The sequence below is a fragment of the Gopherus evgoodei genome, chromosome 10, assembly GCF_007399415.2.
Source record: "Gopherus evgoodei ecotype Sinaloan lineage chromosome 10, rGopEvg1_v1.p, whole genome shotgun sequence".
NCBI lineage: Eukaryota > Metazoa > Chordata > Testudines > Testudinidae > Gopherus > Gopherus evgoodei.
The window spans coordinates 26,826,922-26,850,634 of record NC_044331.1 but is presented as its reverse complement, the minus strand read 5'-3'; the positions used below and the strand labels follow the sequence as shown (position 1 = coordinate 26,850,634).

The 23,713-nt window shown below is 38.0% G+C and overlaps 1 protein-coding gene across 1 annotated transcript in view; it reads right to left on the bottom strand.

Moving 5' to 3' along the window:
- Positions 1–23,713, bottom strand: part of TCF12 (transcription factor 12) — a 325,844-nt gene that overhangs the window by 58,507 nt on the left and 243,624 nt on the right. The window contains 1 exon segment of the mRNA XM_030578588.1: positions 7,491–7,626. Coding sequence (XP_030434448.1) covers positions 7,491–7,626 — 136 coding nt within the window.

Sequence of the window (23,713 nt, the reverse complement as noted above, 5' to 3'; positions counted from 1 at the left end):
CATTTTCCTTCTTCTTGCTATGTCACTGCTTCAATATAGCTGTTTTTAATGGAGGAATTCTTACAATAAATGATAAATTGGCATATGTAAGTGACATACATCTGTCCTATAGCTGGTGACATGTCAAGACTCCCATAATCAGTGTATGAATTCTTTTATCCTGAACATGATTCTAAACTGCAGTGGACTTGAATTTAGAAACAGGGCTTTGCTATTAGAATATATTCATTGATAATATCCTGTTAAGTGGAATTTTAAACTTTATATAAGAATTTTAAAGTACTGTCTAAAGACTTAAGTAATATGTTGACCAAAGTACATAAGATTAGTAAAATATGCAAATAGACAGGAAATACATTAAACTTGTGGGGGCGAGTAAACTTAAATAATTAGTATACAGATAAAATCAAGACTCCTCTTGGTAAACAGAATACTCTCTTAGCAAAAAGACAGATGATTTGATTATCCTCTTGCATACACAGAAAAGTTGTAGATCTCAAGAAATTAGATGACTGCATATGTTTTTGTGCAGTAGCTGATTTTCTAAGATATGCATCAATGTAAGCTGTGTACTGTAGGTCACAATCTTAGTTGGGATGAAGATATGAAGTGGCAAAAGAAGGATCTAAAGGTATTTCCAGCATTAATCTTCTAATTTTTCACATTTAATAAGTTCTATTATTAATCTAAATTAAATTAAATGCTGATTATGGTAGTAATTAGAACTGAATAAATGTTTCATATTGAATATTTACCATCTTTCTCTGCTAATGCAATGTCCACAATTAGCTTGCACTTTCCTCAGGTAAAAAATAAATCAAGTGCATTTGAATAATTATTTCCTCTACAGACTGACCAGTTCACTGCAAGAATTCAGCAACGGTTCTTCAAAATCTGAGCTGCACTGATTAGTTACAATTGGTCTCAAGTTACATGGCACTACTTCTGTTACTCGAGTCTGACTGGATGAAGGTAGCACTACAATCAGAAGGAAGACTGGGAGAAAGGGCTGGTGTTTTTGAATCTCTATGAGAAAGGTAGTAGCCGATAAGCAGACACTATAGAATAGTGTGAACATATGTCTTTCAAGGTGACACAGGCCTTGTGCAAGACAACACTTTCGAAATCTGTAAAGATTTCCTGGATAGGTTTAGAGGTTTTTTTTTCCTTGCCCTCTTTGCACAATATGCATGGATAAACCTAGTTTTGAAGCACGTACACCATCACTGTGTGTGTTTGGGAACCCTTGTCTCCCTGCTGTGTCAAACGGAGTCCCATCCATATAAAATATACTATTTCCAGTGTTGTTCTGGAGCATGAAATCTTAAAATTCCCTTTCTGTAAACATTTTTGCAAATAAAAGTCACACGCTTTAATGTCTGCAGAAAGCGAACACAAAAGGGATGCAAGCAAAGCTAGATTCCTTCTGATACGAATTTCGTTTGTCACTCACCAAAATGTTGGAGGCGTTCATCCAGAGCTAGTAATTTTCTAGCTAGCTTGTTTTTCACTACTATGACACAATCAAAAACAAGTGGAAAAATTCATCTCAAAAATATAGTTTTGGAAAACATCTGACATCGGATGTCCACCACAAAGCAAAAGTCAAGAGAAAAAGTATTTTTACAAACCATAGGAAGATTATTTATTTAAAAATCCTTATCTTTCTGAAAGAGCAACATCAGTTTTCAAATTAAATGAAGATTAGCTGGAAAGTTCAAGTACTAAGAAGAAGCATCTATGTTTACATTAAATTCATTATAAATATTAAGAGAATCTATCTTTTAGAAACTCAATTAAAAATGTCTTCCTATGGCTTGTAAAATACTTTAAGTAATAATTAACGCCTCTTTCCCCTCCTTTGTTATTTTCCATCCAATGATGATTTTCATTTACTGAGAAGAACATCTGCAGCACAGAGATTAAATATGCTGATTCACTTTTTACCTTCGCCAAAATACAGTCTGACTGGTTAGCATAGCATATTCCAAATAATTATGTGGGTGTCCCTTTTCCTTAATTCCCACCTCAGAATTTCAAGAAATCACAAAATTTTGTAACTGAACAAAATTTAATTTTGTTCAATCTTCTACCAAAGACAATGCATCTTATATTAAAAAAATCAGAGTTTTGTTTGAATTTGGCATCATCTTGCTTAGAGGTTACAATCAGAACCTTAGCCATTAAAATACATAGAAACAATGACTTTACAAAATATATCACCAGCATACTGATGACTCACAGTATCTGCTTTCTTTCTCCATCACTGAGATTTGTTCAGTGTTTAATAAAATCAGTCTTTTGCTATCCTGTTTCTTCATTTAGAAGACGAAAAATTAAATAAGAAACATTAAAAACATACTGCTTCTTAACATTAGTGTTGGGTAAGAGAAATGAGATGAATTTTTCATTCACTAATATGATCTCTTTACCTGGCCAGTGTAACTAAATATTAATATGTAATTTAACTTTTATGACTCTCCTAGAATTATAGTAATAAATTAAACGAAAATTGCAATGTTACATGTTTTAGCTACTCTGTCATTTTTAATATATTTTTGTTAATCTAGTAGAAATCATCTGTTAACTGGAAAGGCACCCCTGCATAATACACAACTGTTAAAATGTAAATTGCTAAACTATTTTTAGCTGCTGCTGGAAAAAAAATATATTCCTGGCCTCGGGAATAATGATGAGAGGCATTGTGTTCATTTTGTTTATCAAGCAGCTATTCAGCCTCTAGTGGGGCCCAAGTGCTTATACAAGCAAAAGCTTTTAAGAGTGCCTGCAGCTGCAATCCTGGCTTCCAGGTAGGCTGCAGGTTCAGAGCACAGCTGCCCCAGGCTGTCTAAACTATCTCAGTTCCATCTGGAAGTATGGTTAAAATGGGATTTCAGATTCAGGTTTTTGTATATCACAGTGAAGGTGGGAAGTGGAGGACAAGAGGGTGACTAGAAGACACCATCTATGGCTTCAGATTTAATACAAAAATAAAACAAAATAAAATAAGCAGATCAGACCCTTTTTGCTCCTACTGTATTACTGTTGCCTGTGCAGTGTATTCTATTCAGCCTATATGGCTTTGAGTTATGACTCATCCAACTGCACCTGCACCCGTGTGTTAAGTACTGCCAAATAAAAGCCCAACATCCATTTACACAACAAAGAGATGTACCCCGCAAGGCAGTAGAGCTTCTCTCCCCTCCTCTCTTGTTTATTGTGAACAGGGGGAAAAATCCTTCCTTTACTTCACTGGGGATTTTTCACTTCATGTGGATTTTTAAATACAGATTCATTTATAAACAATTTTCTTCCTTTAAAGAATAAAGTATATTTAATACCACAAAACACCCCTATAGCATTAGATTATCACAGCCATTAATGATTTTTCAACCAAAACCCTTCCAACCTTTTTCATCAAAGCCCTTTATTCTCAAAGGATAAATTTTCTAGCAAAGAGGGATCAACAAACTAGTTGCTTGAAAGCCTTCCTGATGGTAGGCTGAAGTTAGGAAAAGCTTAATGAAGGCTTTAAAATCCACCAGGGCTTCACAATGAACATCTGACTTGGTGATTTATGCATATTAATAACCTCAGTCCTACTGAGGCAAGCTGAGCCATACATGTCCTCCGAATCTTAATGTCTTCAGCTCCATTGGGATTATTACAAATGTAAATTTCTAAGATTCTCAGCTATTAATCTCTGTCTGTCCTCCTGTTCAGCAACATAATGACTAATTAGACATCAAAAGACCTGTACAGGAGATCTTCTTTGACAGCTCCTGGCCCAGCTCTCTTCCCAAGAGGGGAATTCAAATGACAGGGACAAGTGGGTAAGTGCATATGAGTGAGGTGCAAACCATTGCTATGAAATCTAAAAACTACACATCAAATATGTATTTAGACCTTAGGAACTGATCCAAAATAGGTTGGCTGTTTATGGTCACTAGATAAAGCCTTCCTAATGATAACTTATAAGATTTGTATGTCAAGTAAACAGTGCGCTTTGAGCCCAATTTGTTTACTAGAAGTTAAAAATTCAGTACTTACAGAAGAAGGCAAACCAGGGGGCACCTTTCTTACTTTCTTTGTCTGTAAAGGATCTGCACACAGAAAACAACACATTTCATCAGCTATGCTGTGTTACAAAGGAGTAACAAGAACGAACAGCCGCACTAAACAACTGATTATTTATTTTTCCCACAGTACAGTCCCCATTTTCTAGCTTTATGCATCTTTTCCTCTGTAGCAATGAAAGGTGCCTTACACACATGACAAGAAGGTTACAATGACTAACACATTTGTGCCCTTTTCTACAATCCTGCCTTGCTCACATTACCTTTGATCTCAGGGGATTCTCCTTGTGGAAAGGCAGTCACCCCTGACAACAACAACACTATTAGGTACATCAATACCATAATGCATTCACTAAACAATGGCCTGTAAAGTGCACAAGGTGGAAGGTGGACTGACTATGGACATAAATGAATCCCCTGCTTGCGTTCTTGGTAAAATTGCAATTACAAACACCTCTATGGTACATTAAAATCCATATTAATGTAAACTGTGGCTTTTTAAAACAGTAATTTCATCTAAATGGATTACAACATTCAAATGCAGGGTTTATTGTTGCACCTCAGCTACTAGCAACAGTGAAGCTGATTAACCAACTAGTCAACACTCTTCACAAGTCACCAAAAGTATCCAAACCATCTTTCAAACATTTGGAAAGTTGGAAATATGGCACCCACTTCTCTACCCTAATATTGACTTCCATGTCACCAGGGAAGCCTATGACTGCATACATTAAGAACGGGAAAAAATGCACAAAATAAAGTTTAACTCAACCACTACAGTCAACATGCAAATTAGATTTCCTGGCATTATGGGTCTGCCCCAATAAATAATTGATCTGGTGACATCATCATTTATACTTTGGATTCATCCAGTTTTCAACCATAATACAAAACAAACTCTTCCATCTTGATTTAGAATTAAAATAGTTAATTTAACATTTGGTTGTAGCAAGCTGAAAAGTCTCTTCTTCCTCCATAGTGTAATAAAGGAGAGAAGGTTCAGGAAAAGAAAGATAATAAAAGCAACAAGTTTATTTTCTATCCCTCACTTCTCCTCAGGATACCTCTACTATGGTATGTGCCACATATTACGTTAGAGAAAAACTACAGTTCAGAAGTGCTTACACTGTATTTCTTAAAATTATTGCATACATTTTCAAGGGGGTGGGCTTTTGGCTAAGAGCACCCCTACTTTACAGCCACAAATTCTCAGGTCTTGAGTTCCAGCCACTCAGTTCCAGCAAGGACAACAAGGACTCCACTACAGATCTGCAAAGATTTATGTCCCTTGATTTTTGCCTTCTAACAAGCACCATAAGATGGCATGAAACTCCTCTGGAAACAACAAATTGGACCTAATCTTAACCTAATCTTAAATAAAAAACCTGTAACACCACCCAATTTTATATAGTTTCCACATAAAATCATAATTCATCCTAAACGTTACATATGCAACAGTACCTAAAACTAGACTAGTTTGACATAGTTGGAAGTCCCACTATGAAGGTTTCACATATCTCTAGTGTCTCACTTCATATTCAGTGTTGCTCCATACCTGTCCAGAGGAGACACTTATACAGTTACCAGACACCAGTCCCATTCAACACCAGAACATGTGCTCTACAGCATTCTGTCACAGCTGATTCAATCAGCACAGGAGTAAAGATCAGATCCAGCAACTGAAATTGTGGCTATGTCTACACATTTGTGCCCTTTCCTAAAATCGTGCCATGTTCACATTAACTTTGATTTTCAGGGGAAGGCAGTAATCTGAAGAGGATTACATTAAATGTGAACTAGCATACTTTTAGTTTACCCCTGCAGCGTCCACATGAGGGAGTTACAGTGTAACACTTTGGTCTGAACTGTGGGGCAGTGTAGACAAGCCCTCAGTCTCTTACATAACTGTCCATCATCCTAGCTCTAGCACTCTGGCCAGCCTCCTCGCAAGGTGTTCTACTGAGTGTCCAGTAAGACTACATTTTCTTTAAATGTTCCTGTTCTCGGCCACATCCTGGAGAACTTTTCAGGTTTCTTTATTAGTAATTCTTACCTGTGTTAAGAAGCATGTGTTAAAAAGGACCGTGTAAAAAAAGGCACTCCCCCAAACTAAATGGCAACTATCTTCGTGAATGAGTTTGAATGTCAGAAATGGACAAAGAGGAGTTACTTATAATTTTTGTAAAGGATAATTCTAAAAAGTCTGCCATTTCTAATTTAAGACATTAAAAAAACATTACTTCAAACATATTCAGTATCTATTTCAATAAGTCACACAAATGGATAACTTCTATTAACTGCTAAAACTCCAAGAAAAGAGGCCTCATTTCATGAAATTTTGTTATGGATAAACAATGGTTAAAATTGTAAAGTTAAGTATAGTCAAGTTACACATACTATGTAGCCTAAATAAATCTTTATTTGATGTATGTAGGTAAAAGTAGCACACAGGAAGAAAAGCCAAAAATGTGCAGAAATAAAGCAGATAACGACAGCATTTTCAGTGACCTAAAAATGGAAACTACAGTTTGTGATAATTTTCTAAAATGGAAAATCAGATGGGGGGATTTAAAGAAAAAAAATTGAAAAACTAGAGCATGCATACAAAATGAAATATTTTCAACTTGGACTTTACATTATTTTGGATAGTTTCAGACTAAAGAGCATTTATATCATAAAGTAATATAAATGGCTGAGCACTGGATTGTTTGGTTGATACGAAGACTTTATAACTTGCAGTAGTCAGATGTTCTGTTAGTGACTAACAGTAATATGTACAGTAAGGTCCACTTATCTGGGAGCAACTCCAAAATATGAGGTACATAATATTATTTAATTGTGACCAATCTTAAAAAACTTCCTTGAAGCATATTTTGCTAACAACATAACAAACCTGTTATGCATCTGATGGTATACACTAAATAAGTCTCATTTTCCCATTGATTATCATCTTTAACTGATACATAAATTACTGGGATCCTTAAACTAGCTACATGGAACTCCAGATCATCCAGAACAAAGCAAGTTCAAGCATAAAAAAAAGGATAATTATTCTTCCCTTTACATTTTCATAGTGTATAATGGTAATGACCTCAAGGTCAGGCATTTCCAGGAGTTAATGATGGCCTGGGTTAAGGGCACTCAGCTACTTCAGCTGGTCATCAACTGCTATCCATCTGTCATTACTGCTTACACAATTAAGAATTTTTTTTATGCAATACTGATCAGTGCTGAACTCAAATCAATGTATTAAACAAAATTACAGTTCATTATCCCTTATTTAGCTATCTTAAGTAGCAGACATTGCCCTTGAAAGGATAATTTGCAACATATAAAAAAGATATTATCTAAAATAAGGTGGGCTGTGAAAAGCATATCAGTGTTAAAGGTTTAAGAATAGTCCACATTACTGACCAAGAGCTGATGAGTCATGAAGTGGTCTTCGACGTGGATTTGCAGAAGAAAATGGGTAATATGGTGTTCCAGGTTTTCCTGAGGATGACAACTGACCAGGGCTGCCAAGCCCCATATCTGATCGAAGGAGACTGGACTGTAAAATAAACAATGAAAAGCAAATTATTGAAATACTAAGCTTCAAATTACGTTGTAAATGAATTATTAATTATGCTAGCTGCTTCTGACAGCTTTAGCCAGTTATTCAAATTTTAATCAAGGTCTTCAAGTTTAAAGAAATGTTGATATTTTTTATTATTATTATTCAGAGAATGAATTTTTGCAATATCAGAGAGACCTACAGCCCAATTTTAAAAACCAAAATAAATTTTGCTGTGAGTCTGGGAAAAGGACTTAATTCCACTTAAAAGGTCTACCTACTAATACATCATACCATACTGTAAACAAAATGGTATTTATTTGCTTAATTTGTAATAAAAGAAAAATGGATTAAACTGTTAAAAGATACCATATTTACAGTGTGAGATTAGGATATATTATTCAGATTTAGTATGCACACACTGGTGAATTCATAAACACGGAGAAATTATCCTGAAGAGCAATTTAAAACACAAGACAAAGTATACATTGATTACATGTAATGTGTGGAATATTCAATAATGGTGACAATGTTGTAAGCAATTCTGTATTTACACATGCATAGAGAGAGAGAGAATGAGTCATCGTTTAAAGCATCATTTTAATGTTGCTCCTGCCTGGTTTTGGGTTTCATCACTAACCCAAATCTTGGGCTGAGATTTTGTTGCTGAGAAGGGCCTTTGCCATTGAAGGTGGAAAACATGCTTAGCTCTGCAGTTACAGGTTGAAACAAATCCAAAACTCAAGAGTGAAACTCAGGGTGCTCTCTATAAAGTAAATATATGGCTACTGAACAAAAGAAGCCCCTTTCTCTATAACAGTAACACTGAATACCTCCCATACATTAACAGTCCACACTGCATGAGCCATTTCTTATATAACAATTTGCCATCTACGGTAATATACCTTAATGACAACTCTGAGCCAACTAGCATCTCTTATGTAAGTTCTCTGATATCTTTTTTTTCATGCTCGACCACCACCTGAAACCTGGTGCAGATCCAACCAATTTATTTTATGTTTTATAGCCTTGCTTTTATTATATGAATCTAATTTGTGATAAAAGCAACCTCCAAGATAATTACGCGGATACAAAGAAGAGCAGCTAAAAGCATGCTGCTGGGTATTAGGACAAGTTAATATTGTTAGCCTAGGCTTAAACTGTGCTAACAATACCTGATAATTGAGTTGCAGGACAACAAGTGACAGGAAATGTTGAAAATAATTTATTATTAAACATTTTTTAAAAATGCACCTTCAAACAGAGTTTTCCAAGCAGCAGAGTATTTTACAGGGGCTAAAAGTTAGCTCTGACTTTCAGTAACCCTCCAAATCATACGACGTAAACAATTCAGTATACAGATGGCACTAACATTCAAAATTATCCTTAAGTCAAATTTAGTGATGTGAAAACCAAGTGGCTTAGTATCTCACCAAAAGGTGCGCTAGATGCTGCACAGCTGCCGTGAATTCCTTTCCTCTAATTCCTTTCTTGACCCTAGCCAATCTGGCTTCCACTCTCACCACTCCACTGAAACTGCTGACGGTCATTTCATGCCAATACAATGGGTCTATGTCACCTTACTTTGCATCCCATCATAACTAGGAGAAAAGCGGTGTAGCTACAGACTGTTGTTCTCTTGTGATCTCCAGCAGCCAGAATGGCCCCTGGGCACACAAGTTGCAGCCACCTTTGTCCCCAAGCTGCAGCCATGACAAGTACAGCACTTAATTCAGTCCTGGCACTGATAAATGTAACTCCTTTTCTTTCCTACTAAGCACTCTCTAATCTCCCTCTATATGTAGCTTTTTCTATGTCACACCACAATCCTCTACGTCACTCAGGCCTGTAACCTGTGCCTTCTCTCTTCAATTCTTCCCTCTCACTAGTCCACAGATTCAGGGGTCCCACATCCAAATCTTGCTATCTCTTCCTCTTAAAATGTCCAAGATCTGACCTTTTCTTTCTGTTCATGTTGTTGACACTATCATCCACATCTTCATCTTTTCCATCTTGACTTCTGAGAGGATGCTGGTTACTCAAGGTCACTGATAGGCTCTCAACACGACTAATCATAGAATATCAGGGTTGGAAGGGACCTTCGGAGATCATCTAGTCCAACCCCCTGCTTAAAGCAGGACCAATCCCCAATTAAATCATCCAACAAATTTTTGCCCTATATTCCTAAATGGCCTCCTCAAAGATTGAACTCACAACCCTGGGTTTAGGAGGCCAACGCTCAAACCACTGAGCTACCCCTCCCCATCCCTAGTTCCTCAGTCCCTCTCCATTTGTTCTGCATAACTCTGGTGCTGAAAAGCTGTCAGAATAAAATGTAGCCCAGGGATCGCATAGTGTAAGGAACAACTCTGTGTTACTTTGTGCTGATACAAGGCTCGATCCCATACCACCTTTACAACCCCTTGCCCTCAGCTGCCGCGCACCATCTTTTTTGCTTCTTTAAGATGAATAAAGCAAGCCTGAAAACTTGACTTTAAAAATAAAAAGGGACAAGGGGAGGCAAGTCTGTGCTTTGTTTTAACCTTATTAGCTTCAGGAATAACAAGTCTGAATTTCCCTGTTTTAGTTGGAGGATGCAGAGATGCTAGATGTTTCTTACATATCTTCTTTTCCAGCAGTGTACAGGGAATTTGAGTTAAGTAGGTGTTAGCAAAACGCAAAAAGTTTTAAAGCATCCTGAATTAAAATAGCTTATCCACTGAATCAGATTTTACATTCTTGATATCTATGATGCCATAATCCTACTAGCTCTTTAGTCGGTTTAGAGAATCTTCCAGGAAAAGCAAAGTAGACATAGCACAAAAAGGGAATGAAGCAATTTCCTTTCCTTTCCCAGGTCATCTTCAAAAACCTGTACAGTTTGCCTTTTAAAAATACATAAATATACCTCATTGTTCTGCAGTCCTTCTGAATTATCAAAGCTGCTACTTAAACCATTTGGCAAGTTTTTAGGGGTGACCACCATACAGAGAACTTAGTTTGGGTATGCAACTCAGTGCTTCCCACCTAACATCATTTAAAGGAACAAATGAAAACCAGTCAGCAATAAGTAGTGTGCCTATTTTAAGGTTGCTCAAAGGGCTGCAGAATTTGCCTGCACCCCAGGAATATGTGACTTTGGAAGAAACTACCCTCCTGCTTTGCAAAAACATTTCAGATTGGCCGATATAGCAGGGGAAAAATTCCAGTCAGTATTCAGCTGTCTCAAGATGTCACTCATAAGAGCATGCAGTGTTGTTGTAGCCTTGTTGGTTTCAGGATATTAGTGAGACAAGGTGGGTGAGGTAATATTCTTTTATTAGACCAACTTCTGAATGAGACAAGCTTTTGACCTAGGTGGAGCTCTTCTTCAAGTCTGGGAAACTCTGTGTAGGTCAAAAGTTTCTCTCTCTCACCTACAGAAGTTGGTCCAACAAAAGATATTACCTCACTCACCTTGTTTGTCATAAGAGCAGTCAGAGAGAGATTGGAGCATTCCAGCAACTGACCTTATGTAATTACAGTAGCTTTCATGACACATTTGGGGGTTTCCCTGTACCTAAAAAGGGTAACCTCAAAAGGTCATCTCTTTCACACAGCCATCAGGAGATGCTTCTGGAAATTATCCAAATGGACAATCTCTACCTATACTGGGAGAAGTGAGTACTTAGTTTCTGATATCTTAGGAGAAAACACTTGAAGGAAGGAAAGGACAATGAGTGCGGAAATGCTCCCTTCTACCAATTCACTTCCCCAAAGACAGATGCCAACATCCCTCCCAACCCCTACTTCTCAGCTGTCAGCCTACATTCATGAAAACTATAACCCTTAATCTTTCGAGTTGTCAAACACACCAAGCCCCTGTCACCTTTGCTTACCTCCTAAGTTTTACCATAACCCGATTATTTCTGCAAGGACATGAAATAAGTGTTGAAACAATCAAGAACTCTTCGTTACTACTGTATTATAATACAACTAAAAGAATCCACTCTTTTGGTTTGTTATTGCATTTATTTTACACTGAAGCAGAAATGTTAGTCAGTGGCTCCAGTACTGACATGATACAGCAACTAGGAGTCTAGAGCTAGTCAGACACAGAAATCAACGGAATAATCACAGAACTTGCATACAGCAAGTCTCAGAACACACAGCATATTGTGTACAAATCTAATAGCAGCACAGGTTAATTTGTAAATCTATGCTATGGAGTTATTCTCCAAGTATATTCTTCTGATGTTACTGCAACTGAGTGAGGCATAGTAAGAACAACTGGTTAAATATAGTTTTTTCTCTATCTATCTGCCACAGTAAAATAAAAATAGATGTCATTAGCTCATCTTATTGACTTTTCTGCCTGTCTGAACCAATTGAGAAGCAATATTGACTAGGATTGATCCTGTCCTAATGGCACCTGATGGAGAAAGGAATACACAAATACCTCTGAGGATACAATGACTAGCAAGGAAGCTTTGTATTATCAGTACAAGGCTACTCTGGGCTAACTGCTTCTAGTCTCTTCACAGGCATCAGTTTACAGAGATGATACATAGCTTAGTTTTTAGCATTAATACAGAATGTTCAAGTCCTCAGTCACCTAGAACCTCATCTGCTAAATATGTATCCAATTACTAAGGAATTATCAATGACTAGCTATCCTTCAGAAACACTGGCTAACACTGCCTGGATTAGTGTCATCACAGATAAACATACATCATGTTAAGCAACTGCCTCCCTGAATTACATGAAACAAATACCCATGTTGTAAATAAACAAGACAATTAATATAAAGGATTTTTTCTAATAATTGTAGTAAATATTAACCAGAAAAAAGGAAAGATTTTTATTTCAGTCAACCAAGTGACAGAACAGCCCTAATTCCAAGGAGGAAAATGACTGGCTATGGAGGCAGAGAGAGTACACTCAGCTGTACTGCTTTTCTGCACCCACCCTTCAATTTAATCCAGGAAACAGCTTTGATGATGGCCTCAGTGGAATCAACGTGACCTGCCTCAAGAGGTAAAAGTGCTACAGCATTCTAGGGGAAGGGGTGATTCAGCAGAATATGCCACAGAAGGATGAAATAAAGAAGAATCACCTCTTCACACACAGGGAATACATACATAAAAGAATGACACACACACACAAACATGTAATGTGTCTACTTTCAGAATACAAAAGGTTAGATTTGTATAACAGTTTTTACATGTACTGCAATATATATATTTAATTAGCTTCAACTTGCATATTAACTGAATCTAATTAACTCTATGCCTAATTAAACCATTATGATTTTGTGAATAGTAAATATTTTGTTTGTTTGCTTTTTGAAGCAAACATGTATTTTCAAATAGTTTTAAAACTGGATTCTTTCACAGGTTTTGGGAAGGAAGAAAGGAAAAAGTTACTCCTACTATTTTTTAAAAGATCATTCTCTCTTAATTCTATGGACCTCCAAAATTCTGTTGACACAATCTGATTCTGAAGCAGCATTCAGCTTTCTATAAAGATGTTTTTGGTAGAGTGCAAATAAATAATTTGAACACTCTGGTAAGCAGTTCTTCGATTTTTCAAAGCATAATTTATGAAAATGAAAATCTGGGTTAACAAGTGTTTTAAAATTTCTCTGCATTATATTCCCTGAAGGCTTTCAAAGATTTGGGCTATTTCTAGACTAGGAAATCAGGTATTGCTTAAAAATTTGTTAGCTAACCTTTTTTAACTAACATCTTTAAATGTTAATATAAAAATGGGTTCGCTGGTTGCCTCTGACACAAGCTTCTCCTCTAAGGGCTCACCATTACCACCACCAACATTTTTGAGGGTACTATTCTGTCTGTCTTCGTTTCAAAAACATTTTAGTTAAAATATATCAGTTAACCATGTTTCATTGGACGCCCCTTGATTCACTTTATTTCCTTGAAACAGGGGGAGATGTAGAATGGTGATTGTGTTTGGGGACACCAACCCCCTTCTGCACATAACACATCGATCTGAGGTCATAGTTCATCTCACTTCAATACCATTTGTGGAGTATTTTCCTCTTCTTCAATGCATCCAGTGTTGGTCTTCACTCATAACACCCTTAGCAGTGGCCCTTATCAGATACTATCAGCCAGAACCAGATGGAACCAATGTTTGCATTGGCAGGTGCAGGGGTGACCACACCAAAAGTAGTGCTGCATATACTGCCGCCCTACCCATTACCTACGAAACTTGGTCTATGCTTTAGGACAAACTCCATAATGTTTATGACTTTCTTTACTGATGAGAAAATCCACCAGATTTGCCACCTGGAATGTATTAACCCCAAACCAAGTTGGGTATCATCTTTTTGTAATCCCAGAGATGGAAAGACATCACATTCAAAGTTACTAGAATAACCGAAATGAAACTCAACAATAACTGTCAACAATTTGTGGAGGACACTAGTCTACTGTACTCTGGAGGAACCAGTCATATAAACAGGGTGGCATTCATTCTACAAGACACTTAATAAAACACTCACAACGTAGCACACTATTTCTGATGGACTGCTGTATGCTAGGTTGAGGCACTGCATGGGAAGCTGTCCATCATTGTAGCCCATGCTCCCACCAAGGGTGCAACATGTTAAGAAAGATTAATTCTATCCGCAGCTAGCGCCAGTAATGCAATCTATCCCACCACATGATGAACTTGTTATACTCAGAGATATAACCACCACATCTAGTTGTCCCAGAAATGGCTTGAAAACTATTCTTGGGCCATTTTTTTCTGGAACAATAAATGACAACTCTAAGATTACTCTCCTTTTGCAGTTCTCACAACATTACCATCACTGGAAGTTGATTCAGGTGCTTTGAATCTATCAAGAAACATGGATATCCAGCAATGGCCAGACAAGGAAGGTATATTGGTCCTGAATCATAATATATTAAGGTCCTACCAGGTTTACCAAGGTGCAGAAGCCCATCTCCTTGTTGATGAAGTGGCACTTACTCCCTCATTTCAACATAACAGTGAGCATGTTATGCTACCTAAGGCATAACGCATCTGTGAAAATTCTGCACAAGTACGCTGTCACAAAGAACAACTAACCTGATTTATTTGGTGCTTTCCTGGATGATGTAGAATTAGCCTGGACAGCTATAAACACAGGCATTTGAGAAAGCCGTAGATGTCATTCTGGCCTAAAACACTACAAGTGATGTTATCTGGCCCTAGCTCTGTTCAGCTGTGCAATGGATTGGCTCCTTGAATACATACATGCTAATATCAGCATAACTGTCAGTTCAACCTCTCTACGGACTTGGATTAAGTGGATGTCAATGACCAGTTTGGTCAGGACACAAACGATCTCAAGGATGCACTAGAGAGCTTCCAGTATGAGGGAGCTGGCCTTGGGCTAAGGGTTTCTTGGGCAAACACAAAAATCCACAATGTTGTCTTGTATCACAATTTTTGCGCCATCTGTGCTTCTGGATAAACTGTGGAAGTAGTGGATGACTTTCTCTATCTAGGCTGTAAAATGTTATCAGATGGGCATAGCCTGCCAGATATCCTAAGGAAAACTGGTTTAGCAGCTTCAGCTTTAAAGGACCTGCACAGGGTCTGGAACCAAAAGAATGTGAAACTATATACAAAAGTACAGATTCATCAAACCTGCATACTGCCAATTCTCTTATGTTGCTTAAATAAGACATCAGCAGGCTGGAGGCATTTGCATGTGTTGTCATAAGCCACTACTGAATACAAGATGTTTTGACTATCCATATTAGGCACATATAATTGAGAACTGGTTTCAAGAGTCATCACTGGCTACTGCTGGCTTACTCGCCTCAGCAACAAAGTCTCCGCACATCAATCTCTGAAGATCGGAATTGAGGTCGGAAGGGCACTTGGCCCAGTCACGGACTGGTGGCACTCATGCAGTTGCCTGCAATAAACATGGCTAAACCAGATCAGTAATAATTCTATGGAGCTCTTAGACTCCTGGAACTAAGTCATAGTGTGATCATGGACACTCGGCACTATGTACCTCCATTGCCTAACCATATTCCTTTTATTGTAGTATGTTAGCTAATATGTTCTTAAGCAATCTAATTTTCTAGTCTTGGCTACCTGAGGCAAAATTCTGCCCTCAAATACAATGAGCTTGCACAACTGTACCTATTAGCCAACTAGTAAAGGGTTGCTTATATGAAAAAGAGGCCAGAGTTTATCCTGCTATAAATATTTCATTATGGCAAAGCCATTGCTATACCATAGGTAAGGTTGTATTCTGGTTTGTACGTGAAACAGGAGTTCAACATTCAATACCAAAAAAACCCAAACAGAATATGACTGAAATTTTCAGCATGCAATCCACAACTATCTGAATCTTCTGAGGAGTTTCAAGAAAGTTAGCCAAATCATTTCTAAAATTTAATCAATTAAAATCCCCCTTCCCAAATAGTTCATATTTTGAGTCTCTCTTTTCAGGCCCTTCTAGCTGAAAAGCTACAAAGTCAAAGTAGATAGTCAAAAAAATGTAATATGCATTCAGCGGGTATTTTTGGGGTTATATAATTATTTTGGTAATTAACAAAAAGAAAATGAATGTGTTAATGTTGTTTTAACTGAATCCTTATGTACCTTGATTAACTGATGGAGAACAAGATTGACAGAGACCAGGACCCTCTATGAAGTAAGAGCTGCTGGTTCAGCATCCACTTTCCTAAGCATGAACGAATGATTTCCAGAAGCATACAGAACCAATCGCAAAGAGAAGTTTGGTATGTTTGTGATGCTGGGAGAGGGGGAAATTTTCAGTGGGGCAGAGTTCAGTTTTTGGTATGTTGTCTGCCATTGTGCAAGATGTTTGATTCCGAGTGGAGAAAGCGAAGTCATATACTGTTAGATGCTTTAAATTTTTATTTTATTGCTTTGGTGAGTTTGTGTTAAGTAAGCTGTCATAGTATAATTCCCAAATCTGGACCTTAGCATCCAAAATATGGGTACTAGCATGAATTCCCCTAAGCTTAATTACCAGCTTAGATCCTGTACTGCTGCCACCAATCAGGACTTAGAGTAGAGCGCCTGATAGACTCTGGTCTACCCCAAAACCTTCCCTGGGGGCCCCAAGACCCAAATTCCTTGAGTCTCACAACAAAGGGGAATAAACCATTTCCCTTCCCCCTCCTCCCCTCCAGGTGTTCCCTCCCTGGGCTCCTGGAGAAATATACAGATTCAAGCTCCGTGAATCTAAACAAAGGGATTACCTCTTCTCCTTTCTTCCTCCCAGATCTTTCTCGCCCTGGGTACACTAGAAGATCACCGTGATTCAAACTTTTTGAATCACAACACAGGGAAATCAGGTGGGTTCCCCCACCCTTTTTTCTCCCCCTCCCTTCTCCTTTCCTGTTAAGTACAGACTCAACTCCCTTGAGCCTCAACAATGGGAAAAATCAGACAGGTCTTAAAAGCAAAACTTTTAATAAAAAGAAAGAAAAAATAAAAGGTCTATCTCTGCAATTTAGATGGTAAAAAGTTACAGGGTCTTTCAGCTTATAGACAATAGATAGAAAGCTTTCTCCAGCAGAAATACAATTTAGAATACTTTCACCCAAATACACACTAAAACTCTACCAGCCAGATACACAGTTGCAAATATAGAAAAAACAATTAAAAAGACTAAACTGTCTTTCTACTTTTGTACTTACAAAATTGGAACAGAAGATTAGAGAGCCTGTAGGTATGTGTAGTCACTCTCAGAGCCTAGAGAGAACAAAACAAAACCCCAAACCCACAAACAAAGGCTTCCCTCCACCTAGATTTGAAAGTATCTTGTTTCCTGATTGGTCCTCTGGTCAGGTGTTTGGGTCCGTCTGTTAACTCTTTACAGGTAAAAGAGACATTATCCCTTAACTATCTGTTTATGACATAAGCAATCTTAACTCTGACTCACCTTAGTATTTTTGTGTATAACTGAACAAAATGTGGTGATAATAGGAACAGTGAAGCTCCACTAAACAAGGAGACACAAGGAGGAAGAAGTAACATACTTTATTAGACCAATTTCTGTTGGTGAGAGAGAGAAGCTTTCAAGCTTGCCCTCATTAGTTAAGTTCTACACGTACACTTCTTTTTGACTGAAAAAGCTCGTATAAAGTTAATAATGCAATAAAGTAATTTCCTTGGGAGATTCTATTACTTTATAGACCTTCTGGTGACAAGACGGCAACTTACCCGAGTCACATGCCATTCATCACAGTCAAGTCCAAGTAAACAACTAAGACATGTAGTGTTGTTTTTTTAACTCTATTCAGTTTTCTGGGTTTTTTTGGACAAATTTATACAAACAGACCACAATAAACTCTGAATTTGGAAAACACTGACTTTTGTGAAATTATATTATAATGTAAATTTTTTAAATTTAAATTCTAGGGATATGTTCGCAAATTATCAGCATGTTAAAGAATCCTATCCTGAGAATCTCATTAGATAGTGATATGAAATACAGTTGTTTCCATTTTGAGAACAAAGGGACCTTGAATGAGTAATCAATAGCAACGGGCAGAAAATGAGACATTAATTATGATCCTCTAGTGTTTTGTCTCAGACAAGGTTTCATTAAATGTATTGTGCTAACTTGTACAGTTTCAAGTCATTACCAATACATTTGACCATATATATTTATCGGGAGCAGGAGAGAGCATCTCAACAACAACAACAAAAAAGTGTGTTACATGAAGTCTTGAATATTGTTTTTCTTGCTCAATTTGAAATAAAAGCATGGATTGCAAAACATTAGTAATTTTTTAAAAAAATACCCAAATCTTATAATCTCAGTGTAGTCTCTTCAAAATTTAATTATCATCTTCTATACCTAAAGTGTCACGCAGGTTTGAAAAGATAATGACAGTCATCCATCAATTGCACCCTGCCAGTGTAATCAGGCTTATCTAGCTCACTGGAGTAAAAAGAAGCTACCTAGGGTACTAAATACTAAAGTACGACAACATCATAAACAAAATAACAGATATTTAGTTTTACTATTCTCCTTAATTAACATTAACACTGAGAAATACTGAGATCTCAACATATTCCTCCCTCCTCTCTTTAAACTAAAGCTTTTTTCAGTACTACATCAGCTGCCTACTCAATATGTAAACCCAAGCAGAACAAGTATTGTGGATATTTCTATTCCAAAGAAAGAGTGGGGGGAGGAGGGATGGGGAAGAAAGATGAAAATATCACAGTAAGTAGCTTCTAGAAGAATCCAAACCAAAAGACTTTTTTGGGGGGAAGAGGGGGGAGGAGGAATAAATATGTGAAGGGAGACAATGTTTTTGTGTTTATTCGGCATTTAAATTACTTGAAAGCATCCAATCAATAGAGTTATTTTTAAATGATTACCTCCCTCTCTCCACTGTGATGGTTGGTTTCCTAAATGGTAAGACTACAAATGCTGTTATAGGCTTCTACAAGCAGAACCCTGCTGATGTTGGTGTCCGATCCCTGAGGTTTTGCTGGCTCAGCTTATCTTTTGCTCATCCCCCAGGGTGAGATATTTTTGCTTTGCATATTGAATTCTGGGAATTCATTACTAAATACTGTGATTACAGCCTCTTTCCCCTCCTCCCCCCGAATCTTTTTGCTACATTATGAAAAGAATAATTTGAGCTTTTTCCTTTGCATGATTACACAAAGGAGGCAGCTTTATATGGTACTGAGAAGTGTCAGGAGAGGAGCAGCTAAAGGGTATTCATCCTACATTTTAATTTTTGGGTAACCTGCTTTTCTTTATGATTATGAAATGTGGGCATGAGAAGTTGACTTTGTAATTATAATATAGCATTCTGCCAGCTGAGTTTTAGTGTTCTGAAACTCAGAGTGTAAATATACCAAGACACTATCTCAAGCTCTATCTTTGCATCAACTTAAGTCCTCTGTATCTTCAGCACAATCATATTTTAAAATGCAGGACCACTGCATTATGCTGTATGTTTTTTAAAATTGAGGTGCTGCTGCTTCTCCCCAACAACATCTAAGAGGAAGATCCCCAACCTCTTCCAAATGTTCACTCATAATGGGTTCAAAGTAGTGATGGCTCAAATCACACCTGGAGTGGATTCTAACAACATCATTTGTGTAGCACTGATTTTTTTTTATTTTTATTTTTTAAAAAGACGTGGGGATGAAGGGAGGAGAAGAAAAAGGTTTGCATTAGGGCTATTGATTAATCGCAGTTAACTCACATGATTAATTCAAAAAAATCGCAATTAAAACAATTAATCACACTGTTAAACAATAGACTACCAATAGAAATGTATTAAATATTTTTGAATGTTTTTCTACATTTTCAAATACAGTGATTTCAAGTACAACACAGAATACAAAGTGTACACTGCACACATTACAAATATTTGCACTGAAAAGTATTTTTCAGTTCACCTCATACAAGTACTGCAGTGCAATCTCTATCGTCAAAATGCAACTTACAAACGTAGATAACTGTTCTCAAAAAACAAAACAATGCAAAACTTTAGAGCCTACAAGTCCATTCAGTCCTATTTCTTGTTCAGCCAATAGCTCAGACAAACAAGTTTGTTTACATTTACAGGAGATAATGCTGACCTCTTCTTATTTACAAGGTTACCAGGAAGTGAGAATACATGTTCGCATGGGACTTTTGTAGCTGGCATTGCCGGGCCAGATATGTTAAACATTCATATGCTCCTTCATGCTTTGGCCACCATCCCACAGGACATGCTTCCATGCTGATGATGTTCATTAAAAAAATGTGTTAATTAAATTTGTGACTGAACTGCTTGCGGGGGAATTATGTGTCTCCTGCTCTGTTTTACCTGAAATCTGCCATATATTTCATGTTATAGTAGTGTTGGATGATGATCAGTGCATGTTGTTCATTTTAAGAACACCGTCATTGCAGATCTCACAAAACACAAAAAAGGTACCAATGTGAGATTTCTAAAGATAGCTACAGCACTTGACCCAAGGTTTAAGAATCTGAAGTGCTTTCCAAAATCTGAGAGGGATGAGGTGTGGAGCATGCTTTCAGAAGTCTTAAAAGAGCAACACTCCGATGCAGAAACTACAGAATTCAAACCATCAAAAAATAAAATCAACCTTCTGCTGGTGGCATCTGACTCAGATGATGAACATGAATACGCGTCGGTCCGCACTGCTTTGAATTGTTATTGAGCAGAACCTATCATCAGCATGGGCCATGTCCTCTGGAATGTGGATGAAGCATGAAGGGACATATGAATCTTTAGCGCATCTGGCATATAAATATCTTGCAATGCCAGCTGAAACAGTGCCATGAGAATGCCTGTTCTCACTTTCTGGTGACATTGTGAACAAGAAGCAGGCAACATTATCTCCTGCAAATGTAAACAAACTTGTTTGTCTGAGTGATTGGCTGAACAAGAAATAGGACTGAGAGGACTTGTAGGCTCTAAAGTTTTACACTGTTTTACTTTTCAATGCAGGTATTTTTTGTACATAATTCTACATTTTAAGTTGAACTTTCATGATAAAGAGACTGCACTACAGTACTTGTATTAGGTGAATTGAAAAATACTATTTCTTTGTTTTTTACAGTGTAAATATTTGTAATAAAAAATAAATATAAAGTGAGAACTGTACACTTTATATTTTGTATGGTAATTGAAATAAATATATTCGAAATATAGAAAACATCCAAAAATATTTAAATAGTATTTCATTATTGTTGAACAGTGCAATTAATTGAGATTAATTTTTTTAATTGCTTGACCACCCTACTTTGAACTATTTTGGTGTACTTTTCGAATACATGACTTTCAGGTTTCAGAAGCAGGAAATTGAAATTAATGACAGCTCATCCCAATTTGTGAAATACTAAATTTAAAAAGTCTTCTGTTACAAAACTATAAAGATGACTTAGCTAAAGCTACAATTCCATTGCCAGCCCAACACACCACACCATGTGAACCCTATGAATTATCTGATCTTTGTGCAACTGAGATCCATGCTGAAATGCTGTATTAAATGAAGACTTTTGATCTCTGCAAATAAAGATATTATGAAAAATTGTTACTGTCCACACGACCAACTAACCTTAGAAAAATATATTAAAATACTTTTTTACAAGTTGAAAATAGGTCCACATAATGGCTCTGTTAATTTACATGTCAAATTTAGATCTTCCTGTCCTCTGCTGGCTTTCTCCACCAATATGTGATGAAATAAGAACCCACACACATGCACAGACCATAGAGATTTTGCCACCAGCCCATATAATCCATTATTAATGTAACAAAGAATGTCCCTAGTGGTACAATGAAACTACGTTAGCAAAAATTTATCTGATTAGTGGACCGAATAACGGTTAGCCTTTTAATGCCTAATCATGTATGTTTTCACTTACAAAGCTGTAGATATCACTGAATAACCAACTATTCTAAAGTGTTTTGATGCCAGGTTCAGTGTTATCATAGAATTATAGAATATTAGGGTTGGAAGAGACCTCAGGAGGTCATCTAGTCCAATCCTCTGCTCAAAGCAGGACCAACACCAACTAAATCATCCCACCGAAGGCTTTGTTGAGCCAGGCCTTAAAAACCTTTAAGAATAGAGATTCCACCACCTTCCTAGGTAACCCATTCCATTGCTTCATCACCCTCCTAGTGAAACAGTGTTCCCTAATATCCAACCTAGGCCTCCCCCACAGCAACTTGAGATCACTGCTGCTGCTTCTGCCACCACTGAGAACAGCCTAGCACCACACTCTTTGGAACCTCCCTTCAGGTAACTGAGGCTGCTATCAAATCCCCCCTCACTCTTCTCTTCTGCAGACTAAATGACCCCAGTTCCCTCAGCCTCTCCTTGTAAGTCATGTGCCCGAGCCCCCTAATCATTTTCACTGCCCTCCGCTGGACTCTTTCCAATTTGTCCACATCTCTTCTGTAGTGCAGTGACCAAAACTGGACTCAATACTCCAGGCGTGGCCTCACCAGTGCCGAATAGAAGGGAATAATCACTTCCCTCGATCTGCTGACAATCTCCTACTAATACAGCCCAATATGTCATTGGTCTTCTTGGCCACAAGGGCACACTCCTGACTCGGTAAGTTTCGCGCCCAGGTCCTTTTCTGCAGAACTGCTTCTTAACCAGTCAGTCCCCAGCTTGTAGCAGTGCATGGGATTCTTCCTTCTTAAGTGCAGAACTCTGCACTTGTCCTTGTTGAACCTCATCAGATTTCTTTTGACCTAATCCTCCAATTTGTTTAGGTCACTCTGGACCCTATCCCTACCCTCCAGTGTATCTACCTCCCCCCTCAGCTTAGTGTCATCTGCAAAATTGATGAGGATACAATTAATCCCATCATCCAGATCATTAATAAAGATGTTGAACAAAAACGGCCGCAGGACCAGGGCCGCCCGGGGGCGGGAGGAGCAAGTGGAGCAATTTGCCCCAGGCCCCCACGAGAGTTTTTCAGGGCCCCTGGACCGGGGTCCTTCATTCGCTCTGGGGGCCCCAGATAACTCTCGCAGGGCCCAGGCCCCCAGAGTTTCTTCCACTCCAGGTCTTTGGCGGCAATTCAGCGGCAGGGGGTCCTTCTGCTCCAGGACCCACTGCCGAAGTGCCTCAAAGACTGCGGCAGGGGGTCCTTCCGCCCCGGGACCTGCCGCCGAAGTGCCTGGTCTTCGGTGAAGACCTCAGGCCTCCTGAATCCTCCGGGCGGCCCTGCCCAGGACTGACCACTGGGGCACTCCGCTTGATACCGGCTGCCAACTAGACATTGAGCCGTTGATCACTACCCGTTGAGCATGACAATCTAGCCAGCTTTCTATCCACCTTATAGGTCTGATAGTGTTCCAGTAGGCTGTTGGGCTACTCAGGGTTAAATATTAGACAAAAGGTGAAAAGCCCAATAATAAAATTATATTTGCATCCCAGTCCTAAGATACAGGTTATGGTCAGATTCCCGAGTACAAACATTCTCTCAGTCTAGAATAGTTCAATAAATTATCTGTCACCCTTCCCCATCCCAGGCTACGACCCACACTCTTGAAAGATCTTCTGGGATGGTTACACAAGCAAGTATGAGCTGCAT